This window comes from Hylaeus anthracinus, unplaced genomic scaffold (genome assembly GCF_026225885.1).
Source record: "Hylaeus anthracinus isolate JK02 unplaced genomic scaffold, UHH_iyHylAnth1.0_haploid 11982, whole genome shotgun sequence".
Classification (NCBI taxonomy): Eukaryota; Metazoa; Arthropoda; class Insecta; order Hymenoptera; family Colletidae; genus Hylaeus; species Hylaeus anthracinus.
Window position 1 is genome coordinate 1730122 of NW_026534330.1, and position 21309 is coordinate 1751430.

The 21309-nt window shown below is 43.7% G+C and overlaps 1 protein-coding gene across 3 annotated transcripts in view; it reads left to right on the forward strand.

Annotated features, from left to right (window-relative positions):
• LOC128886138 (uncharacterized) overlaps nt 1-21309 on the forward strand; it is a 125256-nt gene that overhangs the window by 100814 nt on the left and 3133 nt on the right. For 2 of the 3 annotated variants that reach the window (XM_054140742.1, XM_054140743.1), the window contains 4 exons: nt 17249-17827; nt 18065-19708; nt 20116-20214; nt 20353-21271. In XM_054140742.1, the coding sequence (XP_053996717.1) occupies nt 17249-17827; nt 18065-19708; nt 20116-20214; nt 20353-21271 (3241 nt within the window). The remainder of the gene's footprint in view (nt 1-17248; nt 17828-18064; nt 19709-20115; nt 20215-20352; nt 21272-21309) is intronic. The other variant, XM_054140744.1, reaches the window with a different exon arrangement.

Below are 21309 nucleotides of genomic sequence, written 5' to 3' on the forward strand. Positions count from 1 at the left end.
GAAATCGAAGTTAAATACACGAGCAGCTCGAAACGATATAGGTGGATTCGTTTGAAAGAGCGATTTGTCAAACACTTTAACAGCTGCCGCACGCCGACAGCATTATGGAGAGGAGTGTATTATCGATTTTCACCAAGTAATTCAGACGCCATGCTCGTCCAGCCACGCGGAAAGCGCTTAATCCGAAACCCTTCGAACAGTTTTGCACACGTTAAACCGCATGAAACGTGAAGTCCGCGCGTGTTCCTTGGAACTGTCGCGCTCTCAGAGCATCCACGGGTTTCCGAGATTTTAATTTACAATTTCCAACGAATTTACCGACCTTCGTGACACGAGACAAGGAATCTCGTAAAAAAAAACCGTAAAATTGATACAAAATTCATTCTTTCGACATCAGAATTAATTTATTTAGTTTCTTAATTTCATTTATGAGTGACATGGCGGTCATTATGTTATAGGATTAATCGTAATCACGTGTACATTCATTTAAACGTTTAAAATAAGAGTTCGATACGTAAAATAACTATCGAGTGTAATTAATTTCAGTATTTACAATGATTCAATCGTGTAAAAAGACATTTTTAAGAGTGTACACGTTGAAGTATATAAATCAAGCGCATCTGATTACAACTTACAATTTGTTTGTATGACAAGGAACGCTCAATTTTAAATCCAACGAGGAATAATTTTGTTTACTAATATAATTGTATAGTTTTCGCTATTTTCTTGAAAAGACCAACATTATCATTGACGTTTAATTAATAAAACAAAGAAATAGATACATTTCATACCGTTTTGTTTGATTAAAAATCAGACACTGAAAAAAGTCTAAATAGGGCAGTAAACAATTTGAATAGACCCAGCCCTAGTTTACCACGAAATGGCTCATTAGGAGCTTCCACTGGACTCAGAACGCTCAAGCCGCGAGAGTCGCGGACTCTTCGACTTGGAGCGCATTTTGCGATCACCCCGCGGTCCCTTTTCCTCTCCTTTCGTGATTATATTCTCGAAATAGTCAACCGGATGCCGGCCGGCACCGCGCTCGCGGATATTCCGTATATTTCTGGCGACCCTTTTTCCGACGAAAAGGAAGAAGCCGATCCAGAAATCTCGGCGAGAAGAATCGCTGTTGCGAAGAGAAGAAGATTAGGGAAGAAATGGCGGGAGGAGAAAGTAAAAGAATCAAACGTTTCCCTTTGCCCGAAGCCTCTCTTAAGAGACCCCTTACTTCATATGTGCTACACATATGTATTTTCATGTAACGTCTACTCATACATTTTTCTCTAAATCTCTGCATATACACCATATTTTCGTTTGCTTTCTCGTGCAATTTCAATATGAAAACTTCAAAGAGACATGCAATTTTTTACAAATTTGCTTTAGTATAAATTTATTCTACGTTCCCAAGAATAAATAAAGGTTCTTCATGTAATTATTCGTTACCTGAATTATTCGAATAAAATTCTCCATTTCTATCTAGGGATGAAGATCAACGTTACACAGAAACATGGAGGTTTGTTTGGTTAGACAGAGACCTAAGCTAGTTCTAACGGACCGAATTCGCTGATAGTAGCTGGTAGCGCGAATCGTATCGCGATATAATCGTCTCTATTCATTTTTTCTTATAGTGCAATCTCACCACATTTTTGATAATCTCATGTCTAATTCTACTGGGTTAGTAAACATGCCATAGCTGGCGGCACGTCGCTCGGCTTTCAATCAACGAAACTCCGATATACCAGCGAAAAGGTTTGCTCCGCGCGGCCGCGGCTCGTCTGAATTTCCGGTCTGGGGGGGCGCGTTGTTCGAGGAAGCGCCCCCGTAAATCAATTTCCCCGGCGGTTCAGTAAAATCACAGAGAGCGGAGAGAGCGTGGCGTCGTGTCGCTAATAAATCGAGCTTTCTTCCCGGGTTTATCCCGCGTCGTTTCTCCGGTTCGCCATAAGTCGCTTAAAGCCGTTGCTCTTCGGCGCTTTAGTAATTCGAGTTAGCTGTTGAGGCTGGCCCACGTTTCTCTCTCTCTCCTGCGCACGCTCTCTCTTTCTCTCTCGTTCTTTCAAACCTCTTTCTCTCGGCCGTTCGTCTCTCCCGCTCCTCTGTTATTTCGCGCTTGGCGAAAAGCGAGAAAAAGGAAGAGCGTCGCACCGTCGCCGTCGGTGGAAACGACCGAGAGAAGAGAGGACCGAGACCAAGACCACGAAGCCGCCGATTGTTTTAGCCCTAGGCCAAACTAAAACGGCCGGAGAAGTTCGGAGGGTCAGTGCCGTGCGAGAGGGGGGCTGCAGGGGGCGCGGGTGAACCTACGCCGCACGCGGACTCCTCGACGTCGACGCGGAAATTTCGATTTTCTAGCGGAATCGCCCCTACGATCGACCCCTTTCGTCGTGCAACTCGGGGGACCGTGCAGAATCGAACTCTCTCCCTCTGAGAAGCCTTTAGTTTCATAACCTCTAGTATTTATTTAACATTAAAGCTACCAAGTACAACATTTCGATGATGTAGCTGTATGTAGAACGATAGCTACGATCATACGGTCTATGAATCTGTTTGGTATCCTTAATTCGGACGAGCACAATTTTATCTTCTTCGTCGGAATGATATAAGACTCGAGGATGAACAGTCGTTAATGATTGGGAAAAAATTATACAGGTACTTGAAGTACGCACAGTCGTGTGTACAAAATTTGAAAGCGATAGGTTTAACACTCATATTTTTGAATTAATATGAAAAGGAAGCTGAAGTTGGTGTTCTCTAGACAAGACTGCTTCACCTTCCCTTGAGCATCTCTCTTTCTTTCTGCTTCCTTAGCGCAACTCGAAGCTAAGAGACAACACCAACGACGCGACGTGCCAAATCATGCGAGCGGAATCGGAGAAATTTAAAAAATATTCTAAATTTAATTACCCCGGCGACCCTCGGTCTTTCGAAATCGTCCGAGCTGCCAATGGCTGGTTGAAAAATAGCCGATCGACGAACCGAGCCGTCGGGCCTCTAGCGGGGTGGCATTTGCGTCGGCGAAAAAAGGGGAAGAAGAGAGAAATGCTCTCAGTTCTCGAACCTCTTAACCCTATCTGCGTCGGATAATTCATCAGAGGGACAGGAAAATTCCAAAGGAAACTTCGCGTTCCAAACAAAACAACGACTGATGACATTCGTTACGTGTCATTTTGTCGTTTCGATGTAATTGTTAAACATTTGTAATCTTTTTTACCGCGACGATTCAGCGTGACAGTACGGTAACGAAAATAAGCGTTCCTTTCTTGTTGAGAAAAAAAGAGAGTCAACGATCAGGCAAATGTCCCAGCGCAATCGAGCTAAAAAAAGGAGAAGAAAGAAGAGCGAACCGAGCAATGAAGAGGTCAATGAGAGAGCCCCAATTTCAATTTCTCTTTCCCACGCTTACCCGACGTCGAATCAATTCCTCGACTTCATATTTCACTCAACAACTCAGCCGTCAGGGCATTCACGCATTCAGTCTCTATAGAGTTCAATTGGGATGCCTAACTCCACTTTACATGGAACTGAAAACTGTAGCGAAAGACAACGTAACTCGGCCTACGATTCGCTCACTCGGAAAGTTCGAAATCGAGGTTAATAAAGAATAAAACATTTCTCAAATTATGACAATTTTTACTGGAATATTTAACCTTCGTTAAACATCGAAATCCAGAGGAAATTATTTTAATTAAACACGAAACACACCGACGCGTGGCGTGTACCATCGGTACCGGTATTAATATACCGGTAAAAATGACTTCCTACGAAAACCGAGGGTCTCTGTTAGACTCTGTTATAACATCCAGATAACAAACTTTTTATATTGAAAATGGTCATTGTAACATTTGCACACGTGTCAAGGTAATATATGTGAAACATTACCTGATCGAATATAAACGCTCCGTAGCTATCGGCATTGAAAATCTTAAGCCACTGTTGGAAAATCTTCTATTATTTCATGGATATTTCGTCGTCTGATGTGTCATGTCCAATTACTCCCGATAGGAACCGGAGGTACTTGAATATTAAGAGCTGCGAGGTTTTTCCGGAAGAATGTGACCAGACGAGGGGTGGATCCCAGTCCAATCGCGGCTCGAGCACAGACGGAAACGCCACTGGGCATCGATAGAGCGTGGCGGTGCACTTAATAATAGTCCTCGCTCGTTACGCACTCGTCGAACTGCCTTGTTAAGGCTAACAGCCACTCGCTCTCGGGGAATATTCGAAAGTTATCGGACACGCGATCTCGTAAATCAGCGCGCGTTATGGGACATTGTGGACCTTTGAGTTACGCTACACGGCCGCCGAAGAGCACACAGTCTAACGATTTGTCGTCAACTTTCAGCCGACCTGGAAGTCAAGAACAACACAAATCGACGAAGTCACATTGTTCCTTCAGAGATGAAGACCTACGTTAGATTTAGAAAATCGACTTCGATCGTCGAAGATAGTTGTCTAACCTAGATTTCATTCAGACTTGAAAGCAGGCATGAAATTACTGGAAACTTGGGCCGATCGCACACGGGCGCAACCGATCAGTTTCAAACCACTCTGAAACTAGTAAAAAAAAAAAAAAAAAAACTATTAAATACAACAGAGTTTCGATCTAAGTATGTATTTAATAATATGCGTTTTGCAAAACAGAAATGACGTTCTTAGCTCAAGGGTTTTTTGCGAACTGACTGGAGACTCGGAAAACCGAGATGCTCAGGGTATGCGATAAACTGATGTCCTCCTCGGGTAATACTGACCTTTGCTAGAGAGGGGACTGCACCAACGGACGCAAATATTTAAACCGTTTAAAATACGGGCATATATTTTTTATTCTCAACGATTACTATTTGAATGACTTTCCTGCACAGCTGCCTGTCCTAAGCTTATCCCAGACCTGAGAGACAATAACACTAGCTAAAGAAACGTTTCTCCAAGGTTTCAAGCTAAAATTGGTTGGAAGGAAACAAATTCGATGGATAATACACGAGTGACATTTCTAAGCAGTTGAAGTTCATTTAAGAGAATCTGAACACACGCTCTCAGCTGGTTTTAGCTCATTCCGCCAATTATCTTAAGTAATTCTATTAGAGTCGGTCCTGGCACTTCAGGTCTTGCCTCTGATTTCCCTGTTTCGCATGTCGTCGCTGCGATTGCGTCGCGTTACTGATGAGGATCGGGGTGGTGAGATTTGTTTGGCCCGAGTTCCCCGTTTTCTATGACTTTCGTCATCCATCGAGAACGGGGAGAAGCGCGAAGTGAGAAACTTTTTATAATAAATCAATGGAAGGTGGACAAAAAATTGATATCGGCAGTAATGGGAATAATTCAATCAAAGGTGTAAGATGAGAAACAAAAGGAGTGAAGACATTCTGGCAAAATATTTCTTAAAATCAATTTAGAATAGTAGAACATTAAATTGGATCGGTATAAAAAGCTTTAGACCTCAAGAGACGAAGCAATTAAAAATTGAAAGGTAACAAAATCCTCTCAGAAGCGATTCCCGTCATCTTTCCTTAATTATCCCTCGTTCTGATTAATCATTTCATCCCCTCGAATCGTCGAGCAATGACTCGACCGAACAGTATCGTGTTTCCGGTAAACAGACCTCAATATTTCACCGCGACTATTTTATTACCGATCCATTTTCACCCCTGGGCATAACCCCTATCGATCTCGTGGATCCTCACCGGCCTGGAAAATTCATCGAATGAAAAATCGGGGCTCGTCCCGATTATCTGGCGTCGGATTTCGTGTTTTGACAGCGGATCGTCGATCCGTGATTTTCTTCTCGCTCGCTCCTGTATTTTACATTCTTTTTCCCTGGTAGTCGGCTCAGTTAGCGGCAGTTTTCGGAAGTCGAACAAAAGGGGTCGCGCGAGGAGGCTAGCTCCCTCTTCTGGCTATTTGAATTTATAGAAAGGGTTCGATTCTGTTTATTTTCGGGAATAAGGGTGGGAGAGGGTGCACACGCCCGGGGAGTAGGAGGATACGCTCACACATGAACGGCCGATATTGCGGCGCGAGCTTCACCCTCGTGAAAAGTTTACGCGTCCCACGTAAGAGCCGGATTGGGGTGGCGGCGTAGAACGGGGGCGAATTCGGGGGGCTCGGCGATAAGTAGTACGCGTGTTTTCGCTCGAACTCAATTTACCCCCGTGGAACGATGGAAACAGCGCCGAAAGGGTGGCCTTTCTTTCAAACTGAAAATCTTTATCCTTCGAACACGGGTTTTAGACGTTAGGGGTGCGGACTTCTGGGACAATGGAATTCTAAACTTTTATCGTTTTTAATCCCTTACGGCTAACGTTTTTTTAATTTTAATTACTAAAATACTTCCACTATAGTAAAAGATGACACGTTTTGCGCTTCAATTATTTCTATCGCTTCGTTTTTATAAGAGAAGAATCTAAAATTTTGTAATAGTATCCTTTTTAATCCTCTGGAGCTAATTTTTCCAAATTTTAAGTACCAATATACGTACAACGTACTACGGTTTTCAGAAGTTTTAAATATTACAAGAATTCAATTTTAATTCAATGTTAAATGTTAGAAGGTTCGATTTCAAAAACTTATATGAGTTGCAAAATAATCTGTTAATCCAACTTTAACATGTCAACTGTTACGTTTACTTGTACTCACATATATTCGAGCATTATATTTTTTTTTAAACTCGATCGTTCCATACCAGATCTGTAGTTTTCCATTGTTATTTCCGGAATATGTCCCATAGTCTTTCCACTCGACACGAAAATAAATCACCGCATCCCAGAACGATGAGAAGAAAACAATTGGACCGGTTCGCGTTTGCGAGTCGGTCAATAATTTCGGGGAATCATTGTTCTCCGATATTCCACGGAGAGGTTTCCCCTCGTTAAATTTAACACGGCCGCCATAAGTAACAGTAGAGAGAGAGAGAGAGAGGCGGGGGGGGGGGGGACGTGACCCACGTCGCAGTGAAAAGAAGGGGGTGCGCAGAAAGGACCTCTCGGTGCATAAGGGGGGTCCGGGGGAGGGGGTCGACACTAAGTAGTATGTCCGTAACAGTGGCCCCGAAAAATCCATACGTCCGAGGGCGGGCTAGATTAAACTGAGGAAAAAAAAAAAAGGAGAAGGAAAAAAAATTCCGCGTGCCTCGTCGGAGGGGTAAAACGATACCAGCTATGCGCGACATTAATGAATGTGCCTTTAGAAACGGGCGAAGAGCGACCGGGAGAGCGAAGAGGAAAAGAGAAGGCGCGTAGCACGTGGCTCGATTGCTTTAACGACCGTTTGTACGCGCGCGCGTTCGTTCACGCACGCTGCGCCTCGCGAAAGGCTTCAACGATGAACTCGAGTCGCTTGATAATCGCCCATGAATAATCCCGTTTCAGGAAGATTGGGATACGGATTGCGCGAACCCCGTTTGCCGATTCCGCAGATCGATGCGAATCGCTGGTCGTTGTTGTTCAAAACTGGATTCTGAAACAGATTCTGATAACTAAAACAGCGAATAGGAAGGATCTCTCGTCTCCAACGGATAGCTGGACATGTTAACGAAAGATTGAAAACAGTCTCGTAGTAAATTGACAGAGCGATGGAGTTGTGGATCTAGGTGTCCTGTAATTCTAAAATACGATTGAGTAGCGCAGTAATGTCTAGCAGAAAATTTCCAGCAAAAGAATTACCTTGAAAATACTCTGGTACCTTGTTTCTGATCATTTATCAAAGTTGTTTCTTGCCACCTACTTACATAGTCACTTGGTAATGTGAACCGAAGAAAGAAGCAGACAAAAACAGCGTGATTTCTTGGTAAAACGTTTTGAACATTACTCAGCGTCATCGTTGCACATCGAACGATATACAAAGAAGTCTTCTTCGGTTGATTAATTTCTGATACATGCGTCGTATACGTGCGAAACCTGCGAAGGTATGGATGTATAGTATGGACGTATGTATGTGTACGTATACGCGCACCGTATGGAAGGTAAAGACACCAAGGATCTCCGATCTGCGAATCAAACTATTCGTATGGTCCAAGATATTTTCTAAAAATACGGTCCTTACACATGGTAATAGGAGTTGAGGAAATTAGAATCTCCTATAATCTTAGGATACGATTAGGAAAAACGTTGATGTCTACTAGAAAATACTAGAAAAGTACCCAAACATTGACTAGATCTGTAAATCATTCTTTCTTGGCGAAACGCTATAAACCTGAGTCACTTTCTAGGCTGTCCATCGGGAATGATTAAGAGAAGTTTCCTGAGGCTAGCTTACTCTTGATAGAGGGTAGTAGGAGCTACGGAACTTGAAATGTTCTGTAATTCTAAAATACGATTAGGTAGAACAGTGATATATAGTAGAAAATTGCAGCAAAAGATTACCTAGAAAGTACTCTGGTACCTTGTTTATGATCATCTATCAAAGTTGTTTCTCGGCATCTACTTCTACAGTCACTCGTTGTGAAGAAAAAAACAGACCAAAACAACTTGCTTTTTAATGAAATGCTACGAAAATTACTTAGTGTTTTCGTTACATATACAAAGAAACCTTGATTGATTAATTCTTGATACTGGATAGTAGGAGTTGTGGAACTTGCAATGTCATGTAATTCTAGCGTACGATTAGGAGTAAGTGTGTTCGTGTCTGTTGAAAAAATAGGATAGACACTAGTCCTTTGCTTACGATCAATCACCAAAGTTGTCTCTCAGAAACTACGAGATATGAAGTCTGAGCACTTGATATTGCAAATCAGAGAAGGGAACAGTTATTTACAACGTACTTTCTTAACGAAACTTTATAAACCTGACTCACTTCCTTGGTTGCATATCGAGGATGTTTGAGAGAATTGTATATTTATAAGGATCCTCTAGTTCTTAATGTCCCTTGCAGAATTCCAAATCTTTGCCATCAACGTTAACACTGTAACCACCATTTGATGCTTTATAATGTTCCTTTTAAACTGGGTGGCATATATATTATACTGACAACTAAAGCGAGAACTTCGAATCTAAACAGGTTCGGATTAGATCTATGTTAGGTTTACCTTTTGTCTATAGCAGTTACGTGCCCAGTCTGAATGCGTTTGCAATGATTTACCACAGTTGTCCCGTGGCGTCTGCGCGCATAATCAGGCGTACTCACAATGACTTATTTTACAATAGATGAAATTGCGAACTTACGTAACGGCCAAAAACAAGGAACGCGGATTTCTTTTAAGCGCAGTTATTCAAGTTTTCAATTAGTTGGTATTACTTTTGAGGGTAGTCTCACCCTTGGAACTTAAGTGACAGCCGTCAAAAGAATTCGTATATCTAACTTTTGGTCGCGCTACAAGACTGTTAAATTCCATAACAATCACATGGATAACATTCTTCTCTTCTAGAAGACATTGCTTATCAGTGAGACGATTCGACAAAAAATAAAATACGCGACGAAACATTTCCGTATTTCCACGGTTGTACGTTGGCGAATCCATGGATATCAGAACGGTCCGATCTATTAATACGATTCATAAATCTCGCGAGAGGACGGGCTATAGCAATAATTAGGAAGAACGAGTGGACAAAGGCGCGAATAATTCTATCGGCAGCGGCCAGGGAGGACCGTAAATTCCCTCGGTCGAAAGGAGAGCGTTTCGAGTTCGCGAGAGCCGGCTGGCGAGTTTCTGGAATCTCTCCGACTTCTTCCCTAAAGAAGGAAACGCGTTAATTATAATGACGGTGTAACCGGCGTTTATTCTGGTCGACGAGTCCGCCAGCCGCGACCGCGACGCGACGTGGCGGATTGGGAAGAAGAAACCGGGCTACGTGGAAGAAGGTGCTAAACGGATAGCACCGAGAGAAACGGGACAGTAGAATGGCGACCATAACGTAATTTTGACAGAAATAACGCCGTCGTGCTCGCTGAGGGACAATAAGTCCGCGATACTCTCGCGGAGGATCTCAGAATAGTTTAGTGTCCGGTCTCTCACTCTATCTCCTCTCGTGGATCACTCCGCCTCTGTTCCGCGTGTTCCACCTTCAACCGCGGCTTTCCCGTTTCAGCTGCTCGCTTTGGGTGACCCTCTTGGCGCCACGATTTTCATGGTTGCGACTGGATTGATGATTGCGCCGTATACGGCCGCTAGACCAATTTACGCGAATCCTTAACCGGCGTCTCCGCTCCAGTATAACAAAGGACGACAACCTTTTTGAATTTTTAATCAAACGCTACTGGCAATAACAGTTTCATATTTTGCACGATCATTTATACGCGCGTCAAGAATAATATACACCCTCGCGCATAAATATGTGGACACTTACTACTTTCAATGAAGTTAACAACATTTAATAATATTAAATGTTTTGACTGCCATATTGAATTTTGTAGTGGAACTATGGGATCGTTTAGAACCTATAGAACTCTTGTAATCACTCATCAAGAAACACGATAGTTATACTATCCAAGTGTCTGACTAACGAAGATACACACTCCTAGCGAATCCTTGGTACTGGTAAATTCTACAGACTGTCACGGCCTCTATTATTTACAAATACGTTAACGCCTTCACTCGATTTCCATAATTTCCAATATAATTTGAACCGGACAAACATCTTTCTAATTATTCTTCTGATGTTAAATCGTCGCGAATTGATCTAATTATCGTTAAAGCATTCTCTTAAATTATTTGTACAGCAACTATTCTACTATCTTTCAACATCTTCGGTGTTTAAACATTTGAACATCTTCGGGAATAATATTTTGTAATTTAACAGGATGATGATTTTTGCATGTATCCGAATGACTATAAAACAAATAGCTGCGTCCAACCGAATCGTTGAAAAAAATTAGGTGAATTTAAAGGTTACAACGGTGGGTTGAATTGTAGGGATCGCTGGAACCTGAGAACACGATGGGCTCGCTTCTGTTGGACGGATTCAACCGTTCCCCCACAGCTTCGTGAAAAATATTAAAACCCAGCGCGTCTCGGTGTTCCCGCCAATCGGGTTCCATCCCTCCCTTCCCCGCAGCTTCCGTGGAGTCGACGCGACGTTCCTATTCTGGCTCATTAAATCGCATCTGGTCGGTTACTCCTTTACCGGAGCCGTTTTTCCGGAAACAATGTTGTGACGAGGGCCGTCGAAAAAGGGGTAAAGAGCCAAGGAGAAGAGGGGTGGCTGCCCGTTGGGACTCTTTTTTGTCGGTATTTAGGCCCTCTCGAGGGAGAGGGAAAAAAAATGGAAGGAAAAGGTTCAATGGACCCTTCGCGATTGCAAGGAGAACGGACTGCGACGCAGCAGGCACTTGACGCATTATCCAAACACGCGATTTTGTGGGCTACGTTAACCTTTGCCCCCACCCTCCACCCCCCCTTTCGTCCTTTTGAACGACTCTAACTGTTAATTATTCGTGAATCGGCCCTTCCCGATCTTATTCGGTGCGTCGAATAATTTTTATTGTCCGCGGTATAGATTTCTGGCTACCAAGCGAAGAGGACCACCGGTTGTTCCGTTAATTGGGTGACTCACAACACGGGGTGTATCTTGACGTGTGGAGTCCGTCAGCGATAGATTGAACGTACAAAAGCAATTAAAAATTGCACACCTACGTGTGCGCTATTTAATCTTGTTCCCGAGTTGTTTACCTTCGCAGAAAGTGCGAATCTTCTCGGACTTCATAGAATTATTGCGTGTTCGACAAATAAATGTTTTTAAGGGATTTGAAAAATAAAAATTTACCTGGTGTATATTTGGAAAACGAACTGACCATGAGATCCATCCGTTTCATTCATGCGACGCGAATCATTCTTTGAATTTTTCGTGAATAGAAGATCTGACAATTCGTCGGTAATCGACGGCGACGAACGTACTTTTTCGTATCGGCAATTCATCAGAATGTGGCAACGACAATTATTTAATTTTTCATTCGATCGAGGTCGTCGAGAGCGCTGGAGGTCGTGAGCGCTGGAGGATTTCGGTGCACACGGGTCAGATCGTGGGACGCGTATAAAGGGTTATTCAGTCGAGGCCACGCGGATTAAACGATTTAAAAAAGAAGGAGAACGGGACAGCCGCGCTGAAATACGGGGCCTGCTTTTCAGGATCGGGCTTTTTGAAAATTTTATACTCCCCAAGCTCGGGCCCGTTTCCATTCGCAGCCGGATCGACCTTTCCCCTTCTCTGTCGCGCGAGTTTCAAGAACTACGAATAAAAGGGTTCGACCTGAAAGCCGCTCGATCCTGGTAAGGGTAGGAAAAGAAGGGGGGAAAGGAGGGCGCTGGTGCGTGTGGCGTCCTGTGAGTTTCTCGTATTTTTTAAGATTTGTCCCTTAAGCCGCGTCACGTTTCTCGTATTCTTCATTTGCTGCCAGCGTTTTCGACAGACTGCGTGGGTGGCACGTCGTCTCCCTTGGAACGCTCGAGCAGACAAAAAAAGGAACCGACTTGTTCAATCGTATTTTTTGTCGATCGACAAAAGTGTATCTTGTTAGTTCGTAAAGACCCGAACGGTAGCACGGTAGTACGATTGTTTGTTAATCCTTGCGATGCAAAGCCTTTCTTTGTTATATGGACTACCATATGGTAGGGCTACTTTGTACCCACTTAATAGAAATCTATAGTGTCCGCAATAACTTTACAGGAACACTACGTTTAGAATATATCTGAGAATGAAAGGTTTAGAGTAAAGCAGTCCGTTATAAAGTTTGAGGTGAATTAGCGATGAAGCGCAAATAGTTTATTTATCATTTGTTACCTCATTCGACGATGCGTAAATTGTTGCGTAATGAGTCCAGTGTTAATAGTTGGTACACTTGAGAACATAAATATTTCATTCGCTGTTAAATAATGGGTACAATATGTAAATCAGTTAATTAAATTTTATGTTTCTGATAACTGCGATAGCAGACCTATCAGGGGAAATGGTAACCAACTCGTTCTCATTATAATTAATGGTGATCTAGAATGAATACGTGTAATCGTTCTTGGTATTCGTACGTCTCTGTTACTTACCGTATGACGGTTGGTGTCTCACTGTTAGGATTAATTCGTTATCCCCGGAGGAGACACAAATCCTCGGGATCTTGATCACATTTTCGACTTCCCTATTTGGAACGTACGATTAGACGAGCCGGTATGTGGTTCGGAGTCGTTTATGGATCGACTTCTCTTTACACTTGAATGTTTATTCTTTAGATGTCTTAATTGATGATTGCATATGCGCATTAAATTTTACAAAAAAGAAAATCAAAATATAGTTTATAGGTATACTGAGTTATACGTTATATTTATAGAAACTCATCATTTACTCATTCTTCAAGTGTCTTCCTAGTTTAGAATCTCCGAGAAATTCTCTCATAAAAATTGTAGTTCGTTTTCACAATTGAAATCCACCATCTCAATGCCAACTATCTTTAATTCTCAGAAACTGTTGTGTTCGAATCGATTGGAAGCAACCCTATCGGAGGGTGGGCCAGCCAGGCCAGCTGACCTAGATAGGGGTCCCAAAATTGTACAATATAGATAATTAACATTTTCGACGCTCTTAGGATCAATTCATGACTTAGTAATAATAAGTAATACACAATAATGTTTGTTTACAAAGAGGATGTATCGATGACGCTCATCTGCCAACAGTTTCAAATTAATCGATAGTTTATTAATAGAAAATTAGTTTGAACAGATTAACCGTTCAAACAATTAATCCCATAACTTGTTTATTGCAAAAGAAGACAAAAATATATTTTATCAGTGTAATAAATCTCATTGGATTTTGTATGCATTGACCATTGACCATTGACCATTTCAAGTCTTATCATATTGTGCAAAGTAATTCATATAGATTCGTAAGAATGAATTTTCCGCATTCCCGTGCGGTACAAGTAGTTTAATATGTTGTTGACACTGTTTTTCTGTGCGGCTCGGGTTTTATTTTCTTTTAAATCGCACGCCTCGAAGAGTCGATCTCCGGGGTCCCCTCGATCGGGTATAAAATCGTTTAAACTATAGATACGAATTTCCGTTAGTCTGGAAAGCTACTTGTAACGTCAAAATCGCGAAGAAGCGCACGATTCGCGCAGAATATGCATCATTGTATCTTTTAACGAGTTCCAAGGCCAGGTGTCGTTCGACAGTCGCGCGGTCGCCGTCTTGGCACGCTTCCTGCGTCGCGAGCCGCATAATTAGGCGTCAACAAAATGTCTGACATTCCCGGATACGAAAGAAGAATCATGGACACCGTGCCTCGAGATGCCGAATGAGCTTATTCTTAATTAATACAACCCGATCGGGCCTTGACCCCCCCGCGTGTCGTCCTCCCTCGCTTTGTCTATGTCCCGAGAGCGTTCAACACCGACAAACAGCGCCGAGAAGCTGGTTGTAAATTCGTGCGGATAACAATTTCCTCGACGCGGCTTGCTAGTCAGAAGGTGGCTCTTAACGAGCGGCACAAAACACGCAGCTGCGTTACATAATTACTGCACCAGGAGGATAGATTAATAGTCATAACCGAATGTTACGCAACAATATACGCGGAGCGTTCCCGGTTAGGTTCAGCGGAGTCGGATAATTAATTTAAACATCCAGGCCGAACTGTAAATTTCGTAACTCGACCACGTGCCTGTCCCCCCTGTTACGGAAGAATTTCGACGCCTTTGATCGCGAGCCAATGAAAGAAATCGGGGGAAAGGTTGTGCAAGTCGGTGGTTCTAGTTCTCGAACTGAACACTTTTGGTGGCACGACAAATGACAAGGAAGGAAATTGGGTTGTATATTTGGCAATCGATATCGCTTTAATTAAACAACTTTTCCAAAGGGAGTTTAGGATTTTGTTTCTTAATTGGTAAATATGCCTGTCAGTGTAGTAATGGACACTTGAACATCGTATTTCACGTCTAATTTCTTGGTATCACGAGCTACACGTGGGGATAGTCAATTACCTCGAGAACAGAATATAGAAAACCCTAAAGAATATTCTTTCTCAAAAATTTCGACCGGATGTGGCAAATCAAATTTTATAAGCTGTTTGTATTCTTGGCTATTAAATGCGCAGAATGTCTGCTGGTAGTAGGTCACGATATCTAGAAGCAAAACAATCGATACATTTACCGAGGGATACTTCGTCGACGAAAACCAAGCAAAAATACTCAAAAGTGTTCGTTATGTTCTGAAAACAAAAAAAAAACAATACAGAAAAACTATTTGAAAATTTTCATACTGACATTGCCGAGTTTCATGCATACCTATGATAAGTACAACTGTATGTTTCTAGTTAAACGATGCAGGAGCAGACGCATTTACCAATAAAATTATTTTTCTATCGGAATAATTGTCCTTAAACAGTCTATTGGAATAATTGTCCTTAAAAAGTTTGAAGTCTGGTCAAATTGACTGGCTCGATAGTTTTAGTATTAAGGAGTTTGGTATTAAGGAGGACCCACATGATACTACGAATAAAGGCGATGTAAACAATGTCTATTAGGCTTTGTTTAGTCGCAGGGCTTACAAATGCTTTCCAGTTTTCATCTTCCTATATCCCTGAAACACATTTATTATTCAATATTGAAAGTTACTCAAAGGTAAACAGATCTAGATATTCTTCTTCGCGAAATAAACTACATGAAAGGGCGATGCACCCACCCACCCACGAATCCCGCAACTCGAGGACTTTCTGGCATGAGCACGTAGGCTCAGAGTCTCGGCGCAAGGTCTCGGAGGGTGTACGAAATTCCAGGACCTCCCGATAGTAGAAGGTCGTGCAAACGGTCGAGCATAGATTCGCGTAATTTGGAGAACATAATGCCGAAGCATAATGCCCGTGCCTCTCCCTCGCAACCTTTACCGTTTCGTCTCTTTTCTCGGCGTTCCTTTTTCTTCGGTTCCTCCGCCACGACGCGAACCCTTCTTCTCTTTCGCGTACACACGTGCGCATAAAACTTCGCCTGTACCTATCCCCCCCACCAGGCGTGGCCGAGAAGGGGACCCCTAAGAGAAATATTCGACAATTTTTAAACTCGTTTCTGAACGCATTCATACGCGCAGAGTCGGCAAGTAGGAATTTCTTCGAATCAACCGGGCCCTCGACAAGGGTACGCCGAACGAAGAACGTGGTTTCCGGCGAACGGGGGTGCGGGGGGCACGCTATACCATATATTCTCCTCCCGCTTACATATTTCGCGGCTACTCGCGAAATTCGTACTACTCGGAAGGATGAGGAGCACACGCTTATTAATGTTCTGAAGAAGGGAACGCGGAGTTTCATAGCGAGAGCCAATTAAAGACGCCAACTATACTCGCAAAAATTACAGCGTATTTACACGAAACATTAATAAATGAGCGTTGAAATTAAAATGTAGAATACTAATTGTCCTCGCAAATTGATAATGAAGATCACAATGAAATTTAACAAAACTACTTCAAAAGATCTGCAAATTTACAAAAACCATCCGATAGTACTTTATATTCTTTAAAGAATATCTGTACCTGAACGATACTTTATGTATCGGAATTTGTTTAAAAATCAATGGCTATCCTCTTTCAGCAACATTTCGTTATATTCCCGCGAGTATTGCGTGGTGTATCGAATTCACGATTCCTTTTTTTTTTTCACTACAGTCATTGTTTTCTCTGGAATTCTCCTTTTTGCTCCAACGCTCTCCTTATTTCTCTGTGCAACGCGGATAACCAGTTTTTCGGGTGTCCAAGAGCTCGCGGGTCGTCGAACGGACGCTCATAACTCTTGATATGTGCATCGGAAATTGTTCTAATGTGTCGTTGAACTGCATTAACGCCACTGCGGATAAAGCCGTTCAACGAGGCAAGCTTCTGCCAGTTCAACTACCTTAACTGCGGAGATCTTCCTTACCGACAGCCGTATTTAGCAGCGAACGATAATACTACCGACTGAGTTCAGTTGGAGAGACGCAAAATAGGAAATTATCACGTGCCGCTGAAATCAAAGATTATTTCCAGTTCTAACCTTATGATAATATTTAATATTCAGCATAATATACAGTTGAAAAATATTATATAATATTATTATTTCGGTATCACTTTTGATTTATAGACAAACATCTGTCTAAAATATATCGTTTCATTTTTGTTGTGTTTGTTTAATTAGCAGCAAACAAACAACAATCTTGGTAAAACCCAGTGGTACCTCTCGATTGTAAAGGAATAAAGTTTGAATCGCTAATGCCTTATATACAGTTTATCGAATTATTTGATTCATGTCGAATCAATCGTCAGCCGGCCAGTTCTGCGAACTAATTCTAACCTTCTCGTTCTGGTTTCTGATTTCAGCATTATTGAGACAAAGCATGTCTCCAGTTGCAGACACACTAATCGGCAGCTCGAAAAGCTCTGTGTCCCAGCCGATAATCGATTACTCTCGATATGTGAGGAGGTACTCATCGGGACAAGAATGTGGTAGCTCGTACTGTAAGGAACTTGGCTGCAGAGAGCATTTTCACTGTCTGGACTGCAGTGGTAGGGTGTTTGTGAAAAAGGAAGAGATGATCAGGCATTTCAAGTGGCACAAAAAGAGGGACGAATCTTTGCAGCACGGTTTCATGAGGTACTCGCCAACGGACGACTGCTCGGAAAGGCATCCGGGTCGTGCCTGTCCTCACAATAGGAAACAGACTCACTACCACTGTATACACGAGAATTGCGACAAGGTTTACATATCAACGTCAGACGTGCAGATGCACGCAAACTATCACCGTAAAGATTCCGCGATCATACAGGAAGGTTTCCAGAGATTTCGAGCCACCGAGAGCTGTGCTACCGAACACTGTCCTTTCGCTGGTCAACGGACCACGCACTTCCATTGTCGACGACCAGGTTGTCGATTCACCTTCAAGAACAAGGCTGACATGGGTAAATAAATGTTTACGTTTGCAACGCTCTACCCTTATGACTAAAAATTAGAAAGACTTGCTATAAATGCATAACCATTTGTAGTTTAGATTCGTAGATGACGTGTTGATATTATTAAAATTACTTGTGTTGTTACGGTGTTATAGTAGTGCAAAAAAAAAAAAAAAAAAAAAAAAAAAGACACATTTTTAATCGTATCTTTTACGATAAGCTTCAATTACTCTTTCCTTTTCACAGACAAACACAAATCCTACCACATCAAAGACGAACAGCTGTCCAGAGACGGATTCAAGAAGTTCATGAAATCAGAGGCGTGTCCCTTCGAGCAGTGTCGTTTCTCCCGTGTTTGCAACCATATCCACTGCATACGACCTCACTGCAGCTACGTCCTCCACTCTTCCGGTCAACTATTCTCCCATAAGCGGAAACACGAACGCCACGAGTCCGAGCTGGCTTACAGAAAATACAAGCAGATCAGCACAGTCGGTGGGATTCGACCATCCGGTTCCTGGCCGCCCGACGATCTCAGCACTCAAAGTCTTTCCTTGAGCTTAAACGGTGAAAGTTCGAACGAAGACAGGGGTTCGCCATCCTACTATTCTCTCGACGACTCTTTCCAAAGCGGAAGCGACCTCGCGATGGACCTCACCGCGCCAACGACCACCGTCACGGCCAGCGGAAGTTCCACGGTGACCGTTGAACAGCCACACCAACCGCAACAGCAAAGTCAACTTACCCCTACGGAACTTGCGTACCTGGTACCTGCCACCGCTGATTGTCCGTGTCATCTGGGCAGGGAGCATCATCATTGCGGCTTGGATCGTTGCGGGGCCGCGTTAAGGGACCCACGCGAAGTTAGGGAACATTTAAGAGAGCACGAGACTCAAGAACGCATCACAGACGCCTTTTTCGAGGAAGGAGGCTGCGACGATAATTGCCCGTACGCGGACAAGGAGAAGCATTACCACTGCAACTGGGAGAACTGTCGCGAAGTCATTCTTTCCACGGACAAGCCCTTCCGTCGCCTTCAGCACTACAAGATCCACGAGTACAGCAGGCAACTGAACCTCTCTTGCTCCTCTCATGCTCTGTCCTCGGACGTAACATTGACCCACCTGACGAACATCGACGCGATGTTCAGGCGGAAGAGGGGCAGACCTCCTAAGAATCGGGTAATCGAAATCTGGTCCGGCGGTGATCATGCCACGCACACTCACGACTCCCCACAGGCTATTTTCACCAGTTTCAAACTACCAAAACCTCAAACGCCTAGCTTGACGCCGAATCCTTTGACCGAGGAACGCGAAGGAAGCATCTCGCCTTCGAACAGCCTCGGCGAACCCGAGGGGTTCTCGACCTATAATCCCGACGGATGTCCCGATCTGGCTTGCGTTCTCAGGTCCACCAGACATCATCATTGTTTGCAACCAAGGTGTCACTTCTCCACGGACAAACCCGACCAGTTGCTGATGCACAGCAAAGACTTTCACGATAACGTCGACATACCGCCAGGCTTTGCCTTCTTCGACAAGATAGTGGATTGCCGGTTGCCCGGTTGTCACAGTAATCGCGTCAATCGGCATTTCCACTGTACCAGACCGAACTGCGGCTACTCGTTCGTCAGATACTCGACCATGGCTTTGCACGAGAGACAGCACAGCGGTCACAACGAAACCGGCAGCCACGAGTCGTCGTCCCACGAGTGCCAGACACCGGCGCAAGCAACGGTTCAAGAATCCAAACCGAGGATCCAGGTGAAAAATCCTGCCGAGCTCATAGAGAAGCCGGACGAAAGTTTGACCGGAGGGGATGGGGAGAACAGATCGATGATAGACGACAAGGAATCCGAGATTCCGAGTCCGGACGCCAACAAAACGACCGGTAAGTGCTGTTTGGCTAAGGACACGAACCAATGCACATGTATAGTATTGTTTTATAGATGAGTTTTGTTTGGTAGTTACTTGAAATGTCACGAGAAAGAGTCACCCGATCAATGCATGTTTTTTTTTTGCACGTACACGCACTTCAATGTATATTTGAACACCTCATATCAGCACTCCTCGACCCTTTCGATATTTTGATCGATTCATTCAACCGTACCGCTTATCGAAAGGATTAACCTACATCTCCACTACTCCCGTTTTACTCAAATTTTTTTTTTTTTTTTTTTTCCATACGTTTGTACAATTATTTTGTTCTTTCTGTCCGATGTATCTATTGTACAAGGTGGTTGTAATTATAGTGGGAGGTATATTTGAAGTGTTGGTTGTTTGGTTGATTGTTGCTAGTGGTGAGGGCGGCAGGCACCTATTATCCGGTCAGTGGACCGCCGAGTGAACCTGCACTTCCGGGCGTCGTGCTATCCATGCGAACTTCCGTGCATCAAGGTTCGTGTCTCTTTCGACGACAAATTTTGTTGGCTTGAAACGTGTTCTCTTAGTATTGTATCAGTATAATGTCGTCACGATTCACGTTTGTCGTTCGGGATTTCACGCTCGAACTTAGACCGATCATTTCGATTACAGAATCGCCGGTTCTCCCATCCACCAGTTCAGCCTCGCCGCATACTCTTTACGGGCCCGAGCAGAGCTGCGGCAGGCCCTTCTGCAAACTGAAGCGCAAAAACCACTATCACTGCAACCCGTGCAATCAAGCGTTCTCCGAACTGGATCGATTGGTGGCTCACATCCCGAAACACTCGACGGGTGTCATCCTCAGTCAGCAGCAACACGACTTGGCCAATCAGGTCCCCAGTCAACTGCAGCACGATTACTTGGCACAGCTGTCGCAGAAGCACGACTTCATGGCGCAGAACGCTCAGATGGCTCAGAACATTCAGAACTTCCAAAATCAAATGCAACGTCAGATGCAACAAACTCTGGGCCAGATGAGCCAGCAAACCCAGGTAAAAGAAGTGAAAATGGAACGTACATGGTGTGGGTCCGATGTTGGCATACAGAACGCCCCGAACGTGAAGAGGGAGCCCAGTGAAGTTTTGAAGGACGAAGGGAACAACTCTGTGATGGACAGCAACGAGAACGGACAGTTGTCGCAGCCGAGCTTACCGCCGAACGTGCAACAGTCTCCGGTTCCAACCAAATTCGAGCTCGACCTCAGTCACGGCTTTCATTTTCCTAGCCCAGCCGTGATGGCTGCCATGAATCAGCAGATCGCTTTAATGAATCAAGCTCTACCGCCTTTCCTTCAGCACGGTGGCATGTATACTGGTGGACCAGGTTTGATGTTCGCGCCTGGTCTACCCCCAGCGAATTTTCTACCTCCTACCAGGGATGAGAATCCCTTGGCTTCCTTAGCGGCAAACTTGAATTTGAACAAGAGGTCTCTGTCTCCCCCCGACAGCAATTCTCCCGAGGCGAAGAAGCAAAGGCTTCATCATTCGATGCGAATGCTCAAGGACGAACCTGTACCCGAAGGATACGTCAGGTTTGTATTCTATTCTATTCTTCGTTACGTTTCACGTT